This window comes from Dunckerocampus dactyliophorus, chromosome 12 (assembly GCF_027744805.1).
Source record: "Dunckerocampus dactyliophorus isolate RoL2022-P2 chromosome 12, RoL_Ddac_1.1, whole genome shotgun sequence".
NCBI lineage: Eukaryota > Metazoa > Chordata > Actinopteri > Syngnathiformes > Syngnathidae > Dunckerocampus > Dunckerocampus dactyliophorus.
This window is the reverse complement of record NC_072830.1, coordinates 14235118-14255879: the sequence shown is the minus strand read 5'-3', so window position 1 is coordinate 14255879 and position 20762 is coordinate 14235118. Positions and strand designations below refer to the sequence as shown.

Sequence of the window (20762 nt, the reverse complement as noted above, 5' to 3'; positions counted from 1 at the left end):
AAATTTACTTCCATCACAAACTTTGGGTCATACTGAGGTCTTGTCTAATTTACAGTATGCCTTTATCTCTAACCATTTTCAAGCTACAACCTTTTGAAATAGTAATGTCAAAACTGAAAAAAAACCTCTGGTTCATAAAGGGTTAAATGGCTTGTTTACTCTTATTATGTCTACTACATTGGGTAATACGAGTATAAAGCCATTTAAAGCCGCCATTACAATACACTGATGACATAATAGCCACCGCAGGAAATACGCTGTCCAGAAAAAAACAACAAGGAACTGCTAACGTGTGTGTCTGTTATCTTATTTATGTCTAATATATTTTCTCTGTTTATATCTACTATATTGGGTAATACAAATGTAATGGTGATTACATGGGTGTTATTTCATGTCTAGAAGGCTCTAATGTTAAAAACCGTACAAACTGTGCATGTGCTGAGTGCCATGTGATGAAGGCTCCAGTGAAGAAGGTGGCACATGCCATGTTTGGATGTCATAATTTTGACTTTTTATTTCATAATGTTGACGTTTTATCTTGTAATTTTGACTTTTTATCTCGTAATTATAACTTTTTTTTTCTCGTAATTTCAACTTTTCGGAACAGACATCACAGGAAGCTCTCCATGAACTGCCGTAGCCAACATTTTTTCTTCCTTAATCTCCTCCGTGGAATCATTTGGTTGAGAAAATGTTGACTCCCGTTGCACAAAATCCATGAAATTGCCACAAACACAAAGAGAGCACAAACTGGGTCAGTGTTGACTTCCATAAACACACGGCAATGAGTGTGACGTCATGTTTTGTGCATGCTTGTAACTTCCCAGATGCATCACGTTCACATTGCACATTTTTTTTTATCTGCGAGCTTAAATATATGGTGTGATGTACCCCAAAGATCAAGACTGGGAACAATATTGTTCAACTTACTATTTACAGACCTGGTCAAAATGTTAAGACCAGTTGAAAAATTGCTAGAATTTGCATTTTGCACATTTGGATCTTAAGGAGCTTTTAAATAGAGCTACAATATGCAAAAGCAAGAAGGGGGAGTGAGACAAAAAACATTTGGAACTTGTAATTAAAAAAACAAAACAAAGCTGAAATAGGTTATCACCTGATCAAAAGTTTAAGACCACAGGCTATAAAAGCCCAAATCTGCTCAAAATGTTCATTTTCTGTCAGGCATTCACACTGTCATGCCCTCCTGATGGCTAAAGCTAAGAAGCTTTCTCTTTTTGAACGTGGTCCGATTGTCGAGCTGCATAAGCAAGGCCTCTCGCAGTGTGCCATTGCTGCTGAGGTTAGGCGCAGTAAGACGGTCATTCTACATTTTTTTTTAAAGATCCTGAGCATTATGGAAAAAAAAAACCTCTTCTAACTCTTCATTTTTCATGAGAACATTGTCTGTACTCACTCATCAACCATGTTTCTGTCAACTATTAACCCTTACATCAGTTATTATTATTATATATTTATTATTATTTATTATGACTGTTATATAATTAATTAAAGAAAATTGTACCACAGTCATACTGCCTTTATAATTTTCCTATGTATTTAAAATTGGCAAAGAGTACATTGAAAACACAGAAAGTAGTACACATGTATTGTAATTGATGTGAAAAGTATGGGGAGATTAAATAAGCCTTGCTTCTTCTTACTCATTTTTGGACATGTGGAACTGTGAATTGTACTATGTGATGTATTCCAATATAACTTGTATGCATGTTCAAGATAAATGATACCATTACCATTTACAAGTCACATTTTTCTGGTAATGTGAACAACCACATAAAAGATGGGATTTTATAAAAAAAAAAAAAAAAATCCGAACTGGGCTTCATACTCTGCAGTGTGAACATAGCCCAAGAGCTCATTCGTGTGTTGTGAGCCATCGGGTGTAAATTGCGTCATTGTCATGATAGTGTATGTAAGAAGCTAGTAATACCAACTTGTCCCCTTATCGCTCTGTCAGGCGCTTATCCAGTATCAGCCACTTGGTTTTGGATGAGATTCACGAGAGAAGTCTGCACTCTGATGTTTTGCTCACAATTGTCAAGGACCTGCTCAACTTCCGAGATGACCTCAAGATCATCCTCATGAGTGCCACGCTCAATGCAGAGAAATTCTCCAAATATTTTGGTATACCAAGCCTCGTCTTTAGCTATAGTGTGTCAATGCTGTATTACTTGGATCAATAATTTGTGGAGTAATTACTATCACATTTTTTTTAGACAACTGCCCCATGATCCATATCCCGGGTTTGACGTTCCCAGTAGAAGAGTTCCTCCTGGAGGATGTCGTGGAGATGACCAGGTAAGAGCATGAAACGCACACCAAGCCTGACTGCTCCAATTAAGATGGAACTGCTTCTTTTTGCCAGACACCGTCCAAAGAGTCAGGACCGCCGCCCTGCATGGAAAAGAGGCTTCTGGCAGGGGTGCCACTCCAGACCCGAGAAGGAGGAGAAGGAGGCCGAATACAAGGAGAGCTGGCCTTGTTATGCTCGCACGCTACAAGCCAGGTTCATCAGCAGCTTTTGTTGACTTTCAAAGAAAAAAATAGAGTTGGATCCTTTATGACAGGGTTGTCCAAACCTTTTCCAGCTAGGGCCACATGGTGAAAAATGAAAGGATGCAATTTGATATTTTGTAAAGCAACACATGTAGATATGCTAAGAATATATATTTCATATATATACAAGTATTTCTTTTCGGAATTTTAGGACTTTATTCCATAATATACATTTTTCCCCAACATAATTTTCCAAAAATGGCAGCTTTATTTTGTTTTATATATTTGTCATTATTTTTCCTCATAATATTGCAAGTTTAGTCCCGTAAAATTGGGACTGATTTTCTCTTCAGAATACGACGATATTCTCAATTTTTTAAAACTTTAATCTCATAAAATTACATCAGTTTTTTCCATTTCTGCTGTCGTTTTATTCCCTGCTTTTTTTCCTTCTTAAATAATCTTTGTAAAATGTTCTTCTCGTAACATTATTCCCAAAATATTTGGATTTTATTCCCACAATACTGCTTATAACGTTTTCCCTAACATAATTTTCCAAAAATTATAACTTTATTTATTTTTTCCACAATATTATGACTTTAAAAGAAACGTCTTTTTTCTTTAATATTTTGACTTTATACTGCTAAAATGACATAATTTTTTCTCATACTATTATGACGTTATTCACATAAAACGACTACTTTTTATTGTTAGATTATAACTTATTTTTCAAAATCATCTTCAAGAATTTGTTTCTCATAATATTACTTTTTTTTATTATTACCATAATATAACTTTTTCCCCAACCTAATTTTCCAAAAATGACAACTTTATTTTTGTTTCTCATAATTACGACTGTAAAAAAAAAAAAGAATACTAATATTTGAACTTTATGCTACTAAAATGACATTATTTTTCCTCATATTACTTTATTCTCGTAAAATTGCAACTTTTTCTCGTTAGTATTTAACTTTGTTTCTCTTAATATTTTTGCTTTATCTTTGTAAAATTACTGCTGATTTTTTCCATTTTTGCTGTTGTTTTTTTTTTTCCAAGTTAATTAACATTTTTAGAATGTGCCGCCGGCCAATAAAAAAACAGCCGTGTACTGCAAATGGCCCCCGTTCCGCACTTTAAACACCCCTGCTTTATGATAAAGTGTCGAAACAATGTCATGCTGAAGCAAGGGGGATGGTTTGGAGTAGATTTGTCACTTTGATTTATAATACAGTAATATTGTCATTTCTTTTGTTTCAGCTAAAATATGTACAACCTGTTTTTTGCAGATACTCTGATAGCACCATTGCTGCTCTTGAAATGCTGGACAGTGATGACAAGATTGACTTGGAGCTCATCGTGGCACTTATCCGACATATTGTGCTGAACGAGGAGGTGAGTTTGCGCCTCACACACTCCCTGGACACTTCATCAGTTACTGCACATCTGCACAAAAAAAGCAGGACTCACAAATACTGTTTTCAATCATACTATATTTACATGTGCATTTATTCGACTTAGCTAATAAAGTGTATGTCATTTGTAAATAGAGCAGATTGGAGTAACAGCAGGGTAAGCTTCCTAGCACACTGTGACATAAGATCAGAAGAAATGACACAGATCCTGAGTAGCAGATTCGCTCTAATGAACAAATGCACAGATGCTCTCCCGCTGCACCCTCATTTGCATCTCCAGCTCTACGATTAGTCCCACTTTCCTTTCGTTATGCTTATAGTACGTGGCTGTAATGAAAGTCTTGCTTTTTAAATCCTAAATGCACAGGCATCGCATTAACGCAGACACACACTGGCCATTAGGCAGAATTGGATCTCATTTGATTTACTGAAGCAGAGGTGTCCAAACTCTTTCCAGCAAGGGCCACATACTGAAATATGAAAGGATGTAAGGACCACCTTGATATTTTTTCAAGTAGAGATAAGAAGTTATATATAGTTCAAGACAAAAGTGCACCTCGGCTTTGTGACATAGGTGGAAAAAACCTATTATTAGTATCAACTTTGCTTTTTTCCCGCATTTTTGCTGTTGTTTTTTTCCCAAATTTTCCAAATATTACCACTTTCTTTTTAAATAATCTTTGTAAATGTTCTTTTTGTAATATTTTAACTTCATTCCCATATGACTTTGTCCCCACCCTAATTTTCCAAAATGTTTTATTTTCTTTTGTTTCTCATATTACGACTTAAAAATAAATTATTAAAAAAAAAATTACACTCTAAATGACATTTTTTGTCCTTGTAATGTTACGAGTTTATTTGAATGAAATTGCAACTTTATTTTTCATTAGAATACAACTTTTTTCTTAATATTTCAACTTTATTCTCATAAAATTACAGCTATTTTCTCCATTTCTGCTTACATACTGTAAAGGCTTTATCAGTTTAAGAAGGCAGACCCAGGTTTTGTGGTTAACTAAATATTATTGCAAATGTTTTTTTTGTTTTCAATCTTAGTAAATTTTAGTTTTCTTATATTTTAACTTTATTCCCATAATGTGACTTTTTCCCCAACCGAATTTTCCAAAATGTTTTTTTTTTTTGTTTCTCATACTATTACGACTTAAAAAAAAACGTATCATTTCAATGCTATGCTACTCAAATGATATTATTTTTCATCATGGTTTTTAAAAAATTTGAAATTGACTTTTTTCTTGTTAGAATATTTTTTTTCTTAATATTTTGACTTTGCTTGTAAAATTACAGTTTTTTCCATTTCTTTTTTTATTTTCCAACTATTTCAACGTTCTTATTGTAATTTTTTTTTCTGTGATTTTATTTTAGACTTTATTCTTGTAAAATGACTTCTCATTTTTCAATTTTTGCTTGTGATATTCTATTTTTAGAATGTGCCGTGGGCTGCAAATGGCTCCCGGGCCACACTTTGGATACCTGTGTACTGAAGTGTTTGGTGATTGTATTTATAATAGTTGTCAACAACAGGTGAATCGTTGAAGTAAGACAGCGAGACCCACAAACACAATTGATTCCCATAATGAAACACTAATGTCTAACAGCCATTGGAAGAGCTGATTCACTGTGGTGTTGTCAGACGGTGAAAAGAGAAATGACTGATTGGCCGTGATGGAATCTTGAATGGAGGATGCGTCCAGCTGTGCTGACTGGTTGATTACATTGCAGTGGTCCATGATTAAAAATCTGGCTAACTTCTTAGGAAAATCCATTGCCATGGTAACATATGCAGCAACTGGAACCTGCTCAGAAGCAGGCTATGTTTGAGGATGAGAGTGCAGAGCCAAGCAAAACACCACCTACTGACAAGACTAATGAAGTTGGTATCCAGCTTTGAAGTACTGCTTATCCCACACCTTCAAAGTTTGGCTTGGTTAATCCAGAAAACAAAGATGAGATCCTGCATAGTAGTACAGGCCTCTCCAGGGCATGCATTCATTAATTGATATTAAGCACGTGTGTTTACTAACCAGTGCGCCAACATTACACATCTTACTATTTTATTTGCTAAAAGTTTACTTTGGTAATTAATATGCCACTCGCACAGAGCAACAGTGTGAGATAACTGGTCATAATAATGAGACGTCATTCAAATACAGCATTGCTGGCGGCTAAGAATATTTTTTTCATATCTGCTTCCTCTGAGGAGATGAATTGAAGAGTGTTTTTTTTTCAGCCCGCTTAATGTCATCTTGAGATTTTTTTTTTTCCCCGCATGAAGGCTGTACTTGTCATCCATCACAAAATACAAATAGACTGAATCTCACCTGTAACAATGCCTCGGACACTGTGTTCCAATGAATGTGGTGGGAAATGTTACATTTTACGATTATTAAAAAAAAAAAAAAAAAGGTACTGTATGAAGTGCACAGTTTATTTAACATTGCTTAACGCCTGGTCCAGTACTGCTGTGTTTTTTCTTCATGTTCAAGCCTTGTCCATATCCCGGTGTCCACCTTTAAGTGCCGCACCTTATCGTCCAACAGGAAGGAGCAATCTTGGTCTTCCTGCCTGGCTGGGATAACATCAGCAGCCTCAACGATCTTCTGATGGCGCAGCAGATGTTCCGATCAGGTAGTCACTCACAAAGTGTATGCCGGCGGCTTAAATGTCAATAATACATAATAGTGGTGTGACTTCATCATTAGTGCAGCATGTTTACCGCATAGCATTGTTGGTTGAAAGTATTTAGACCTTTACGAGGAGCACAGGAACAAAACACGAACACCAACAGCTGTGATTTATTTTATTCAGGCAAGAACAAAAATTGTATGACAATTTTTCAGCATTTTATTTCTATTTTATTTTTTATATCTGTCTTTTAAACCACTATTGAAAACATATGCTAGCCGGTGATGGTGTTCTTCTTTTTTTTTTTTTTTTTTTGCTTGGAGCAAGTTGTACACAGCCCAGGCCCTAATATAATTTCTAACATTAGAGATGCAAGGCTGATGCGCTTTGCAAGATTCACACTAACTTGAGGCAATAACTCCACATTTCTTTTGTGTCCGGACTTCAAAGACACAAGCTGTGTACAGTTGTCCCTCGCTACATTGCTCCCATACTCTTATTGCGTTTTCAAAAATGTATTAGTAAAGATTGCTGTTTTGTGGTTGACTATGGCCTATTGATACAAAAAACATGCATATTTAAGCTAGTTGTAGATATTTTTTGCCCAAAATATAAGCATTTTCAAGAAAAAAAATGGCTAAATGAACTAAAATACAAATGCAGTATAAGCCATTAGACCACCAATTATCGTGGGAATGTAGTATTCTACATTGGTCAATAAGCTTCAGTAATTGTTGAGACTTGATCACTGCAACAACAGGCTTTTATTGCAGGTTTAAATAATCTCATAACAGGCGCAATAATAATAACAATAAATAATAATAATAACAACAACACAGGTCACTGTTGCGGCCATAGCACACAACAAGCTAAAACTTAACTCTGAACCCCCGACGTCACTTCCTGTCCACCACCGATTCTGCTCACCTACAAGGTGAACTGTCTTAAATGTCTTATTTTCTCTGATTGTGTCGACTGTATTGGGTAATACTAATGTAAAGGTGACTATAGGGATGTTATTTCATGTTGAGATGGCACTAATAATGTTACAAAAAAGAAGATTGAATAATGCTATTACTATGAAAATATTCAGTTTATGAAGAAGGAATCTTACTTTGCGGAAATTCACTTATTGTGAAAAACGAGGGATTACTTGTAGTTATATTTGTTCGATTACTGTTGAGCATATACAAGTGGAGGTGTTCTGTATAAAATGGCAGTACTTCCTAAGTGGTAAATGCTATACTTTAGTGAAAAATTGAAGCTGAACTTTGACTCCACTTTTAAATCCATGGTGGCAAAGGCACAATGATACAAAACAACTATCCAAATATTTGTAGACCTCACTGTTACAGCATTCTTCGACTCATCAGTCTTTTAAGTGTCACAATGTAAATGTGGCGCAGCGTTTTCGCAAGGTAACTACTAATTCCAGTTACAATGGATACAGGCAGACTTTATTAATCCCTTCTGGATAATTAAGGTCTCTTCATTTGACAGTGCAATCAATATCTTAATTCCCCACATGTGGTCAATTAAGTATCATATCAGTTGATGCATTCAATCTTGTATTGTTAGCAGCTCTAGACAGCAGGTAGTTGTGTTGTGATGTTTCCAATACTGCACTGTTTGTGTTTCAGACTGCTTTGTTATCATCCCACTGCACTCGCTCATGCCGACGGTTAATCAGACGCAGGTCGGTATTTACTACTTCTCTCGTCTCGGACAAATGTCTTCCTCGATATAACCAAAATCCAATCTTGTCTTCATCCTCCATTTTTCCCAGGTGTTCAAAAGGCCTCCTCCTGGCGTGCGCAAGATTGTGATTGCTACCAATATAGCTGAGACGAGGTACGTGTGCCGCTCCAAACACTGAGCTGAAATATGATGACGTTTTTGCCATTTGACATTCGTTGTGTGTGTGTGCGCATGCGCAAACTAGTCCAGGGAATTTGTGGACGCGATGATGAAAGATTAATTAGCATATATCTCTTGGACTCATTACCAAGGTCTGACATGTTGCCTTGAATGGAACAGACTGTCTCTTTGAAGATGTATTCAAGCATTCACAAGTCCGCGTGCACACGCACACACACACACGCGTATTAAAGAAGCGACCCGTGCTCTCTATCACTTGGCTAAAAATAGGCGCTAAATTCCCCCTTGGGCTCAATTTTATTTTTTAAGTTCAGAATGATTGTGAGTCGTAACAAAGTACTTTCAGACCGCCTGCTTTGAAGTGTTTTCCCATCTGACTTCATTCCTATTTACCAACCCCTCCTTCCTCCACCTCACAGCATCACCATAGATGACGTTGTTTATGTGATCGATGGAGGGAAGATTAAGGAAACAAATTTTGATACCAACAACAACATCAGCACCATGACAGCTGAGTGGGTGAGCCTGGCCAACGCCAAACAGAGGAAAGGACGCGCTGGCCGGTGTGTAGTATTTACACATTTTTCTCTGGATGATCGTATGCAATGTCTACCTTCCTTTTATCATCCTAGCTCCCCATTTGTCTCCCCTACTCGCCAGCCAGCAGCACGTAGGCTTAAAAGCAGAATGTTTCCAGCTGGCGGTGTTGCTTTTGTTGACGTGCTCCGACATCAGAGTGGAGCCAGATCCAATTAGCAGGAGCTGCTTGCTGTTTTTGTGCCATTGATTGTCAATTAGGCGACTGACATAACTTTTGTTTTCCCATACTTGGCATACATACATATAGTGTGTGTCCAGGGAAGTGCTATCATCTCTACAACGGTCTCAGAGCCAGCCTGCTGGATGCCTACCAATTACCCGAAATCATGAGGACACCGTTGGAGGAACTGTGCCTGCAAATCAAGGTCTGTGTGAAAATGCGCAGCATAGTCGACTGTATTGCAGTCTCCTCCACAATCACATTTCAGAAACTTTCATACAGTAGTCGCTCGTTTATCACAGTTAATTGGTTCCAGATCCGACCGTGATAAGTGCATTTCCGTGAAGTGGGATTCATTATTAATAAACTGAATATTTTCTTAGTTAGAGCAAAGAAAGCCTGTTTATGACTTTCTTAATCAATCTGTTCTGGCTAAGAAACAAGACCAAGCATATGAACAACTATGAATTGACAACCAAATGATGTGTCAAGTATTGGCCCATATTTCTTCTGTGTTGTTTATACACGGCTAGATGGACTGTGTTGCGATATCATGTGCTATGTGCTCCATGTATCACAATCAGTTTCATGGTGACTTACTCCATGTACAGTTGTCCAGCTGGTCTCGAGTGTCTTTTTCAGTTTATTTTGGGTAGGTGGAATAAAGTTTCTATCACCACATGGTTTGTTAGCGCGAACAATTCTTCCTTCGTTTTGATGCATTCATTGGAGCAATATCCTTTCTTGCCATAGTCATGAAGACTTTCCAACCATGGTAACACTGTATGCCACTTAGTGCAGCAGAAACACTCCATTTCTGTCGGCATGGCTTGACAAGATCCACATCTACACCACCAAGTCATGCCGGTGCAATGACTTGCCCCCCCATCTGCTATGAAGTTTCACTCTCTCTTCTTGAGGGCTCAGCTTCTAAAACCTGTCGCTCATCACGCACTAGACACGCTACTGGTGTTAATAGAAGTAGAGCAGGATATGAAATCAATGCACCCAGGAAAGACGATCCGGTGATGTTTTAAATGATCAAAAATACAGCAAAATACTGTCAGTATTACATGTTGTCATGAATGTTCATGTTACTGCATAGTCACAGCATGTATGGAAAACCATAAAACTATGTTCGAGGTTTTTTAGAGGGATTTATAGTCGAAATAGGTGTGTCCCAAGACGTGTATTGTTAGCTCCGTAAAACTGTTGTTCTCCCTTTTAGAATGCACAGAAAAGGGAAAAATGTGTGCTCATGTTTAACATAAGAATTGTGTATGACAGGCAAAATAAAAAATAAAAAAAGTGCACTTTTCCTTTTAAAGCCACGAGAAAATACGCTGTCCAGAAAAAAACAACAAGGAACTGCTACTGTGTGTGGCTGTTATCTTATTTATGTCTAACATGACTTATTTTCTGTGAGTATATCTACTGTATTGGGTAATACAAATGTAAAGGTGATTATAGGCGAGGGATTAATATATAAAGTGTTCTAGCGTCCCAACAAAGACACGCACTCACAGATGCTGATACTCTTTTGATGCTTTAATGCCATCCTTAACATGCCGACAGTAGTGTTCAATTCCATGTGCATAAAAATGAGTAAAAGAACTAAAATACAAATATAAAACATTCAGAAAACACATTGAAAGACATGTTCATGTGCAGTATTCTACACTTGTCACTAGGTGTCATTAATGTTACTGTAATGACCTGTTGATGTTCTAAACCTTGTTGTTTGTGAATGCACCTCGCTGTTAATGTTATTGTTGGATAAGGAGGAAGTTGGAATTGATTGCTCCTCTTGGCGTCAAGTTTGGCAATAAAACTTGAAAAGAAACGTCAGACTCTGTGTGACTCTATGAGAAGGCTACATTGTATCAACCACCGCAAGAAGTCCCGAAAGTAAAAAAATAAATAAATAAATAAAATAAAATAAACAACAAGGAACTCCTGTTGTTAACATGTGAATCTATATTATGTTTTATTTTGTATTATTATATCTACTATATTGTGTAATACATGTTATTTCATGTCTACAGAGCTCTAATGATGTTAAATACTGTATTTAGAAGGTTGTAAACATGTTTTCTATGTTCTAACTACACAAATTTTCCATTTATAAAGAAGGAATCCTACTTCACGAAAATTCACTTATCATGGGCGAGTTTGGAACCAACTTACCGCCATAAATCAGGGATGACTGTACTATCCACTGAAAATGACTCAAGCACGGCCGTTATTGCCTACATAGCTGGATGCAGCATTCAGGACTTCCTACTCAGCCGGCACCCTTTGGAGGCAAGTGGGAAGGGTCGTCTCCTGTAGCGATGGCTCGCTATTTATTTTCACCATCCTCTTTGCAAAGCCTCCCAATCCACTCCGTCCTGCCTCATGGCATGCTAATGGACAAAAAGGCAAAGTTCACTCCCATCGAGTGTTGGCAATAAGAGAGATTTTACTGAATGTGTATGTGAATGTTGTATGCTGCAGAAGTACAGCTTGGATGCATTTGTTTTCAAAGTGAAGCCAGCAGGTTTATTAAGCCAGCTGACTAATGCAACAGCCTGTGTGTGAGCTGTATGTGTGCAGCTACCTTGCTAAGTCAGACACGAGAAATATGATTGTGTGTATTAATAGGTTGTGTACTCTTGTATTGGCTGTACAGATATTGAAGCTCGGCGGCATAGCTCCCTTCCTGCAAAAAGCTCTGGACCCTCCCACTGAAAAGGCTGTGAACCTGGCCATCAAGAATCTTAAAGACTTGGTAAGAAAAAGCACTCCAAGTGTTCAAATGCAGATAACCATGGGTGTGAAATTGTTGTCTTGGTTGGAACATTGATCCAAGGTCCCAGTCAGCAAATTCTTGGCTGTGTATTGAGCAGGAAACGTTCCATTTAAATACTGGTCTTGCAGTTTTTTGTACACACATTTTTAGTTGGAAATATGACAAAAATATCAGCATGTTGGCAAATTTTCATCCCTTGCAAAAAATAAAAATATAAAATGTAACGAAGCCTTCAAACTGGAATGGATATTCAACCAAAATATGCCTCAAAAGTCAAACAAAACTCTTTTCTCAAAGATTTTGCTCAGTGAGCATGTTTTGCTTTTTTATTTTTTTGTGACGCCAACTCAGAAGAATGCCAGTGATGGCAAATAAGAAAAGCATGATGAAAACCATAGAACGAGCAATACAATTAATTAAATATCACAAGGCTTTTTATTCATTTCTCAGTACTGCTTCCTTAGGTGTCGCTGTTATTTAGTACGTCAAAACTTTTGTTTAAAAAAGCGAGGCAGCATTTTACGGATGTACAAAGTGCGGGCCGGAGGCCATTTCCGGGCCATGGCACATTCTGAAAATTGAATATAACCTGAAAACTAAAAAAAAAATGAAGAAAAAAAACCTACAAAAAACTTGTAGTCTAATGAGAATTAAATCTAATGAGTCATTTTAGTAGCTTAAAGTTGAAATATTATAGAAAGACATTATTTTTCAAAGTCATAATGACTAAAGTTGTAATTTTTGGAAAATTAGTATGTGGAAAAAGTTAAAAAGTTATGTCAAAATATTATGGCAATAAAGTCATAGTTATGAGAAAAAAAGAAAGTTTAAATAGTTTATAAAAAAACAGCAGAAATGGAAAAGCTGTAATTTTAAAAGAATAAAGTAAAAAAAAAAATGGTGTTGTAAAAAAAAGTGGTATTCTAAAGAGAATGTAATATTAAAAAAGAAAAAAGAGTAAAAACTGAAGTTCATATACAGTAATGGAAAAAAATGATTAGACTACCCTTTTTCTTCAGTTTCTTGTTCTTTTTAATACCTGATAAAACTAAAGGAACCTTTGTTTGGACAAATATAACAAATGACAGCAAAAATAGCTCATAAGAGTTAACTTTTTTTGGCAGTACAATGCTATAGCTATTCATGTAAGAACTTAGTGATTTTGGTTATCATCAAGAAAACCATGAAGTTGCTCGATATCAGCTCTTAAATGAAACTCTTGTGAGCTATATTTGTTTATCATTATATTTGTCCAAACAAATGTACCTTTAGTTGTGCCAGGCATTAAAATTGATCAATAAACGGAAGAAACAAGGGTGGTGTAATCATTTTTTCCATGACTGTATAATATGCTTTTCACCTATATGACAAAGCTGAGATGCAGTTTTTTCTTGAAATATATATATAACTTCTTAGCATAGCTACAAAATGTAAAAGTGGCCCTTGCTTCTTTTCATTTTTCAGTATGTGGCCCTCACTAGAAAAAGTTTGGGAACCCCTGCTAAATTTAATTAACGTGAATAAACTGCTCAACGTTTGTGCTTTGCTGTTGTTGTTTGCATGTCAGAACGCTTTGGATCATTCCGAGAATCTGACAGCGCTAGGGTTCCACCTGGCTCGCCTGCCCGTAGAGCCTCACATTGGAAAACTCATCCTGTTTGGAGCTCTGCTGGGCTGCCTGGACCCCGTGCTCACCATTGCCGCCTCCCTCAGCTTCAAAGACCCTTTCTTCATACCCCTGGTACACGGCCGACTCTCACACATGAAAGCAGCAGCAATACACAAACACACCTGGTCACAGGATGGCCTCATGCAGTCGTGTGACTTCCTCCGTAGGGCAAAGAGAAGATAGCGGACATGAGGAGGAAGACTTTGTCCAGAAACTCCAAGAGCGACCACCTCACTGTGGTCAACGCCTTTCAGGTAGGAAAGGAGCTCACAGTTCCATCCGCTGCGTGATGGACAAACTAATCCGACTTCATTTGTCATCCATTGATTGGTCAGGGCTGGGAAGATGCTAAACAGCGTGGCGCGCGTTGTGAGAAGGAGTACTGCTGGGACAACTTCCTGTCTGCCAACACGCTCAAGGTGAACAAAATGAAACCGCAGCTCATGCACACACAAACCATTTTTAAAAGGATTTGGCCTTTAAGCTACATGCAGTTGATGAATACCATAAATGCTCTACTTATAGCCAAGGCAGTTTATTTACCAAAACCAAAGACATCGGGGTGTTCATTGGAAGCAGACGAAATTTGGAGAGAGGCTGCTATTTTCAAAATGTGGAACCTCTTTATGTAAAACAAGTTATTTTTTTTTTAATCTTTAATAATAATTTGAAGTGCATGAAAAAGTGAAAAGGAAAACAGCACTCTTTAACCACATGTTCATTTTATTAAGAAGGATATTGTACAACAAAGCAGCAACAGAACCAATGTTGTAATAGCTGTAACGAGCAAACTTCTCAGCCAGCACCGATACTCCTGATACGTAGGTGTGGACTCCAGTCATAATTTTGTTGATTTTTGACTCAACAAAAGACTTGCAACTTGACGTGGGCTTTGACATCAGTGACTCGAGACGTGACTCGGACTTTATTCTGATGACTTGAAAATACTTGAGATTTTCAGTGAGTGTGTTGAGTAAAATGTGTCCCCATTGAAAGTATTCAACTAATGTATAGTTTCCCAAAGTGGGGTACGCATCCTCCCAGGGGTGCGCCAATTGTAATAAGGAATAGTGAATAAAAATGAAAAACAGTTGGCGCCTAACACTCACAATTACTCGTGCCTGAATGCCTCACCATGCAAGGAGAACGGAGCAAAAAGGAGACTGAGCATGAAGTTGGTCATTGCTCTGTGTGCATTATATGAACAAATATCGGTAAGTAAGTTTGATCTTTTTGTGCATTAAGAGTGTTTAATCGTTAAAATGTAATTTATATTGGTGTTCTAATTCCCGCACCACGGCGCAGTGAAAACCTGTCACAGTGAGTGGCGATTCCTCTGAAAATGAGGTTTTATCCTTGATTGTACATATTTTTGTATTGTATTGTATTGTATTGCTTTATTATGATAGTTGAACATTCCCCTTCAATTTGGTATTCAATTGGAAAAATGGAAAAAGTCATAGACCCGAACACATGTTTTTTTCTCACATCACAAATTGAGGAGCAATACAAAAGTAATCTTAATATCGGCAATATGTTGTCCATTATCCACATAAACAGCAGAAGCATGGATGCAAACTATAACAACATCAGACAATATTTCAATCAATTCAAGGAACCCTTCAAAGTAATTGCAAAATGTGTTCGTAAGTCGTTTATATAGAACTCTAAAGTCAGCTATTGGGACGCCTGAGGATTGGATTAAAGCAACATTTACAGACATCGGTCAAAAGATTATTTTCATATGTGGAGACTTCAATATTGATCTTCTGAATCCACATAAATATAAGGAAATAGATGACTTCATAGATACAATGTATAGTTTGGGTCTACAGTACATCCTAAAATCACCAGACCAAGCAGAATAGCAGACCATTGTGCCACATTTATCAATAATATATTCACCAATGACTTTGATAATAACACAATTAGTGGCCTGTTAATCAGTGACATCAGTGATCATCTTCCAGTGTTTATAATTTACAATGAACATTATAATAAAGATTCAAGAGAGTTTTATTGTCATGTGCATGGTAAAACAGCAGTTATACCATGCAATGAAAATCTTATTCTGTTCATTCTCCCAAGAAAAGAAAGAAAACAAATGAAAGAATAAGAACATAAGAAACATAAACACATAAACATATATACCAATAAATTAAGCAACAACAACAGACGAGACATTAATACAAGTAAATAATACAAATAAATAAATAAATAAAGTGCTATGAGTGTGTGCGTGTGTTGCGTGCGGCGTGTGCGAGTGCTTCGTTGAGGAGCCTGATGGCCTGTGGGTAAAAACTGTTTGCCAGCCTTGTGGTCCTGGACTTCAAACTCCTGTAGCGTCTGCCTGACGGTAGGAGTGTGAATAGTGAGTGTTGTGGATGTGTGCTGTCCTTGATGAGGTTGTGTGTTCTTCGTAGGACTCTAGATTTATAAATGTCTTGCAGTGTGGGGAGGGCTGCCCCAACAATGTTCTGTGAGGTCTTGATCACCCGCTGGAGTGCCTTCCTATCACGTGTTGTACAGTTACCGTACCAAACAGTGATGGAGGCGGTAAGGACACTTTCGATAGTGCATCTGTAGAAGCAACTCAGGATTTTGGTGGGCATGCCAAATTTCCTCAGTCTTCTCAGGAAGTACAGTCTCCTTTGGGACTTCTTCAGAATTTGTTGGGTGTTGTGAGACCAGGTGAGGTCCTCGCTGATGTGTGTGCCAAGGAACTTGAAGGTTTTCACCCTCTCCACCTCAGTCTCATCAATAAACAGGGGTCTATGCGGCTCCTTTTCCCTTGTTCTTGGGTCGATGATCATCTCTTTAGTCTTATCTGTATTGAGAAGGAGATTGTTATCACGACACCAAGCTATGAGGTCCGCCACCTCTCTTCTGTATGATGTTTCAACACCACCAGTGATCAGTCCGATGACTGTAGTGTCATCTGCAAATTTAATGATGCTGGTGTTGTTCTGGGAGGCCACGCAATCGTAGGTGAAGAGCGTGTAGAGGAGTGGACTCAGCACACACCCCTGTGGGGTCCCAGTGCTCACAATTCTTGAGCTGGATGTGCGGTTGTGGACTCTGACTGACTGGGGCCTGCCTGTGAGAAAGTTAAACACCCAGTTACAGAGGGAGGGAGACAGGCCAAGTGTGAGGAGCTTATCTGTGAGTTTGTGGGGGCTGACTGTATTGAATGCAGAGCTATAGTCTATAAATAGCATTCTGACGTATGTGTCCTGGCCCTGTAGGTGAGAAAGGGCTGTGTGGATGGCAGTGTTGACTGCATCATCCGTGGACCGGTTCTGGCGATATGCAAACTGTAGAGGGTCCACGGTTGCCGCCGGGATGCTCTTTTTGATGTGGGTCATGACTAATCTTTCAAAGCACTTCATAACAATAGGAGTGAGTGCTATAGGGCGATAGTCATTCAAGCAGGTCACGTTGCTCTTCTTGGGTACGGGCACTATGGTGGTGGACTTAAAGCAGGTCGGTACAGATGCTTGTGCAAGCGACAGGTTAAATATGTCAGCAAGCACATCAGCTAGCTCTGATGAGCAAACCCGAAGTGCACGTCCTGAGATGTTGTCTGGCCCTGCTGCTTTTCGTGGGTTTGTTTTGTTTAGAACCCTGCGCACATCAGCTGATGTCACCATGAGAGGTGAGTCCTGTGTGCTCCCCAGGTTCAGCCACCCTCTCTGCTCATCAGGAGTTTGGGTATCAAAGCGGGCATAGAACTCATTCAACTCATCAGGAAGTGTGGTTTGGCTGGACGTGGCTACGCTACTCTGCTGTCGATAGTCTGTGATGTGCTGGAGCCCCGCCCACATGCGCCGAGGGTCTGAGGTGGAATAGTAGCCCTCCAGCTTCTGTCTGTACTGCCTCTTGGCCTCCCGTATGGACCTCCTCAGGTCATATCTGGCCTTTTTGTAGTCATCAGCGGTGCCCATGACAAATGCAGTCGAACGAGCACGTAGCTTAGCCCTTACATCACAGTTCATCCACTGTTTTTGGTTAGGGTATTTCCTGTAATACTTGGTGGTGGTAACAGTCTCTATGCATGTGCTAATGTAGCCAGTAACAGCAGAAGCATATTCATCCAAATCAACAGTACAATCTTCCCTCCCCGCTGCAGTTTTAAACACATCCCAGTTTGTGCAGCCAAAGCAGTCCTGAAGTACTTGATCAGTTTCTTCATTCCATACTTTAACTGCTGTACTTACAGGGGGAGCTTTTTTAAGAAGTTGTCTGTATGTTGGATAAAGGAATATAGAGATGTGGTCAGCCTTTCCAAAGTGGGGTCTTGGAACAGCCTTCAAAGCACCTTTCATGTTGCAGTAGACTTGGTCCAGGATGTTATTTTCCCTTGTGGGAAAGCTCACATGCTGGTAATATTTGGGGAGACAGGTGGTGGCTAAAAAGACTTTTCAAAGACTGCGCACAGATGATAGCGTCAATGCTTTCAGGAAAGATCTCGAAGAACAAACATGGGAGAGTGTTTACAGTGCAAAAGGATGAAGCATTTGAACACTTTCTATGCACTTATATGGAGCTCCGTGATAACAACTGTCCCTGGTGAGAAATGTCCAAGAAGCAAAAGAAAAATAATCAGCCATGGATTGCAAAAGGGCTAAAAAATGTCTGTAAGAAGAAGAATACATTATACAGGACATTTATCATTCAAGACATGTAAAAATAAGTTGATTACAATCTTGACAGTGTGTAAGAAGGAATATTAATTGTAAATGCTTAGATAAGAATAAAAATAACATTAGAGCAACTTGGTGAATTTTAAATAGTATTACAAGGAACAGCACTAAGAAAGCAGACTACCCTCATTATTTGATGGTTGGGAATAGTAAAAAGGATGATATGAATGAGGTAGCTGAAAAGTGTAACAACTACATCGTAAATATTGGACCAAAATTGGACAAACAATAAAAAAGGGTTATCAATGAGATCGTAGAACCGTTAACATATATTAGTAACTTATCATTTCAGATCGGAAAATTTTCTAACAAAATGAAAATAGCTAAAGTAATTCCAATTTTAAAAAATGGAGACAAACATCAATTTACAAATTACCCACCAGTTTCCTTATTACCCCAATTTTCTAAAATTATCGAGAAGCTGTTCAGTAACAGATTGGACATATTTATTAATAAGAATGAGTTACTCGTGGATAACCAATGTAAAATATACAACATAAGGTGGTGAAAAATACTTCAACATTGAATAATGCAAAATTTGCTCTTGATCAAAAATCACTCCACACTCTTACAGTTCTCTGGTATTACCATATCTAACTTACTGTGTGGAGATATGGGGTAATAACTATAAAAGCAATCTTCACTCGCCAAATGGCCTGCAAAAAAGATCAGTGAGGATAATCCGTAATGCCACATATAGGGAACAAGGGATTTGCACAAATCTCTTATTTTAAATATTACAAATATTAAAATTCTCTGATTAAGTACATTTTCAAACCACTAAAATAATGCATTAAGCTAACAAAAACCTGCTACCCAAAAATGTCATCCAATACTTCTCTACAAGAGAGCAGAAATATGATCTCAGGGAAAACTAAACTTGAAACACATATATGCGAGAACCACGTTAAAAACCCACAGCATTCCAGTATGTGGGATCAAACTATGGAACGGACTGGGTAAGGAACTCAAACAAAGCACAAAGATGAGCGAATCCAAAAAACAATACAAGTAGTTGATTTTTGCTGAATACAAGGAAGAAGAGTCTTGAACTTGTTTTGTTATGTCTATTTGTATTTATTTATTATTATACTGACTATTATATTTATTGTGAACAAAATCGTAATAATAACATCATCATATTGTTACATTACCTTATTATTCTTCTATGTATCAAAAAAATCACATAAGACAAACAGGAAGTGAATAAATGTACTGCATAGGATGTGGAACGGATGGGGGGGTAGGATTAAATAAGCTTTGCTTCTTTCTGCTCCTTTCGGACATGTGGAACTGTGAATTGAATTATGTGATGTATTCCATTGTAACTTGTATGCATGTTCAAATAAACTTAAACCGTTAAAATAAAATGCAGCGTTAAACTATAGCCATCGTGAGTGGACACAAAAAATGTGAAGCTCAAATTCAACCCATTCAGATGGCAGGTATAGATATACAGTACATGGAATAAAAGATACAGTCATGGAAAAAATGATTAGACCACCCTTGTTTCTTCAGTTTATTGATCCATTTTAATTCCTGGTACAACTAAAGATTCAAGATTCAAGAGTTTTATTTTCATATGCATAGTAAAACAGGCAGTTATACTATGCAATGAAATTCTTATTCTGTTCATTCTCCCAAGAAAAGAAAGAAAGAAAGAAAAGAAAGGTACATTTGTTTGGACAAATATGATGATGATAGCAAATATAGCTCATAAAGGTTAAATGTAAGGGCTGATATCTAGAAACTTCCATGGTTTTCTTGATAATAACCAAAATCACTGACAGTAAGTTCTTACAGAAATAACTATAGCGTTGTACTGCCAAAAAATGTAACTCTTATGAGCTATTTTTGCTTGTCATTGTTATATTTGTCCAAACAAAGGTACCTTTCGTTGTATCAGGCTTTGAAATGAACAAGAAACTGAAGAAACAAGGGAGGTCGAATCATTTTGTCCATGACTGTATGTAGGGTGATTAGTAATCTATTTATTAGTACTCACGTGACCATGCAAAATACACAATTTTGACCTGGAATTACTATAAAATTAATCAACCAATTAATTATGTTCAGTACGGTCTAATCAGGTTTCAGAACAGAACAGAACTGTGACTAAGCCTTGTCAGGCTGGTCTTATTTTTTGTTGAATGTAATAGATTGTTACATTGTTAAAATGGCATTTTTTGTGGGAACCAGTAAACAGTGCTTATACTGTAACTTGTAAGGCATTGAAAAACGTCAAGCCTAACACTTGGGACTTGATTTGGGCTGGACTTGGACGGTCTCTCTTTCACCTCAGGTTTCACACCAGCAGCTGCTAGTGCAACCTACATTTTCATTATTCAAATGCAGCTTCTGCCATCTTGTGGAGTTAATAAAAATGATA

The 20762-nt window shown here is 37.7% G+C and overlaps 1 protein-coding gene across 3 annotated transcripts in view; it reads left to right on the top strand.

The window, feature by feature from the left end:
- dhx36 (DEAH (Asp-Glu-Ala-His) box polypeptide 36) overlaps nt 1-20762 on the top strand; it is a 38650-nt gene that overhangs the window by 9255 nt on the left and 8633 nt on the right. For all 3 annotated transcript variants that reach the window (XR_008573111.1, XM_054793727.1, XM_054793726.1), the window contains exons 9-21: nt 1979-2145; nt 2238-2319; nt 2387-2527; nt 3804-3909; nt 6488-6575; nt 8213-8268; nt 8359-8423; nt 8870-9013; nt 9298-9415; nt 11882-11980; nt 13569-13742; nt 13838-13924; nt 14006-14089. Coding sequence is in view for 2 of the 3 variants with exons in the window: in XM_054793727.1 (XP_054649702.1) it covers nt 1979-2145; nt 2238-2319; nt 2387-2527; nt 3804-3909; nt 6488-6575; nt 8213-8268; nt 8359-8423; nt 8870-9013; nt 9298-9415; nt 11882-11980; nt 13569-13742; nt 13838-13924; nt 14006-14089 (1411 nt within the window). In the remaining variant the exon portion in view is untranslated. The remainder of the gene's footprint in view (nt 1-1978; nt 2146-2237; nt 2320-2386; nt 2528-3803; nt 3910-6487; nt 6576-8212; nt 8269-8358; nt 8424-8869; nt 9014-9297; nt 9416-11881; nt 11981-13568; nt 13743-13837; nt 13925-14005; nt 14090-20762) is intronic.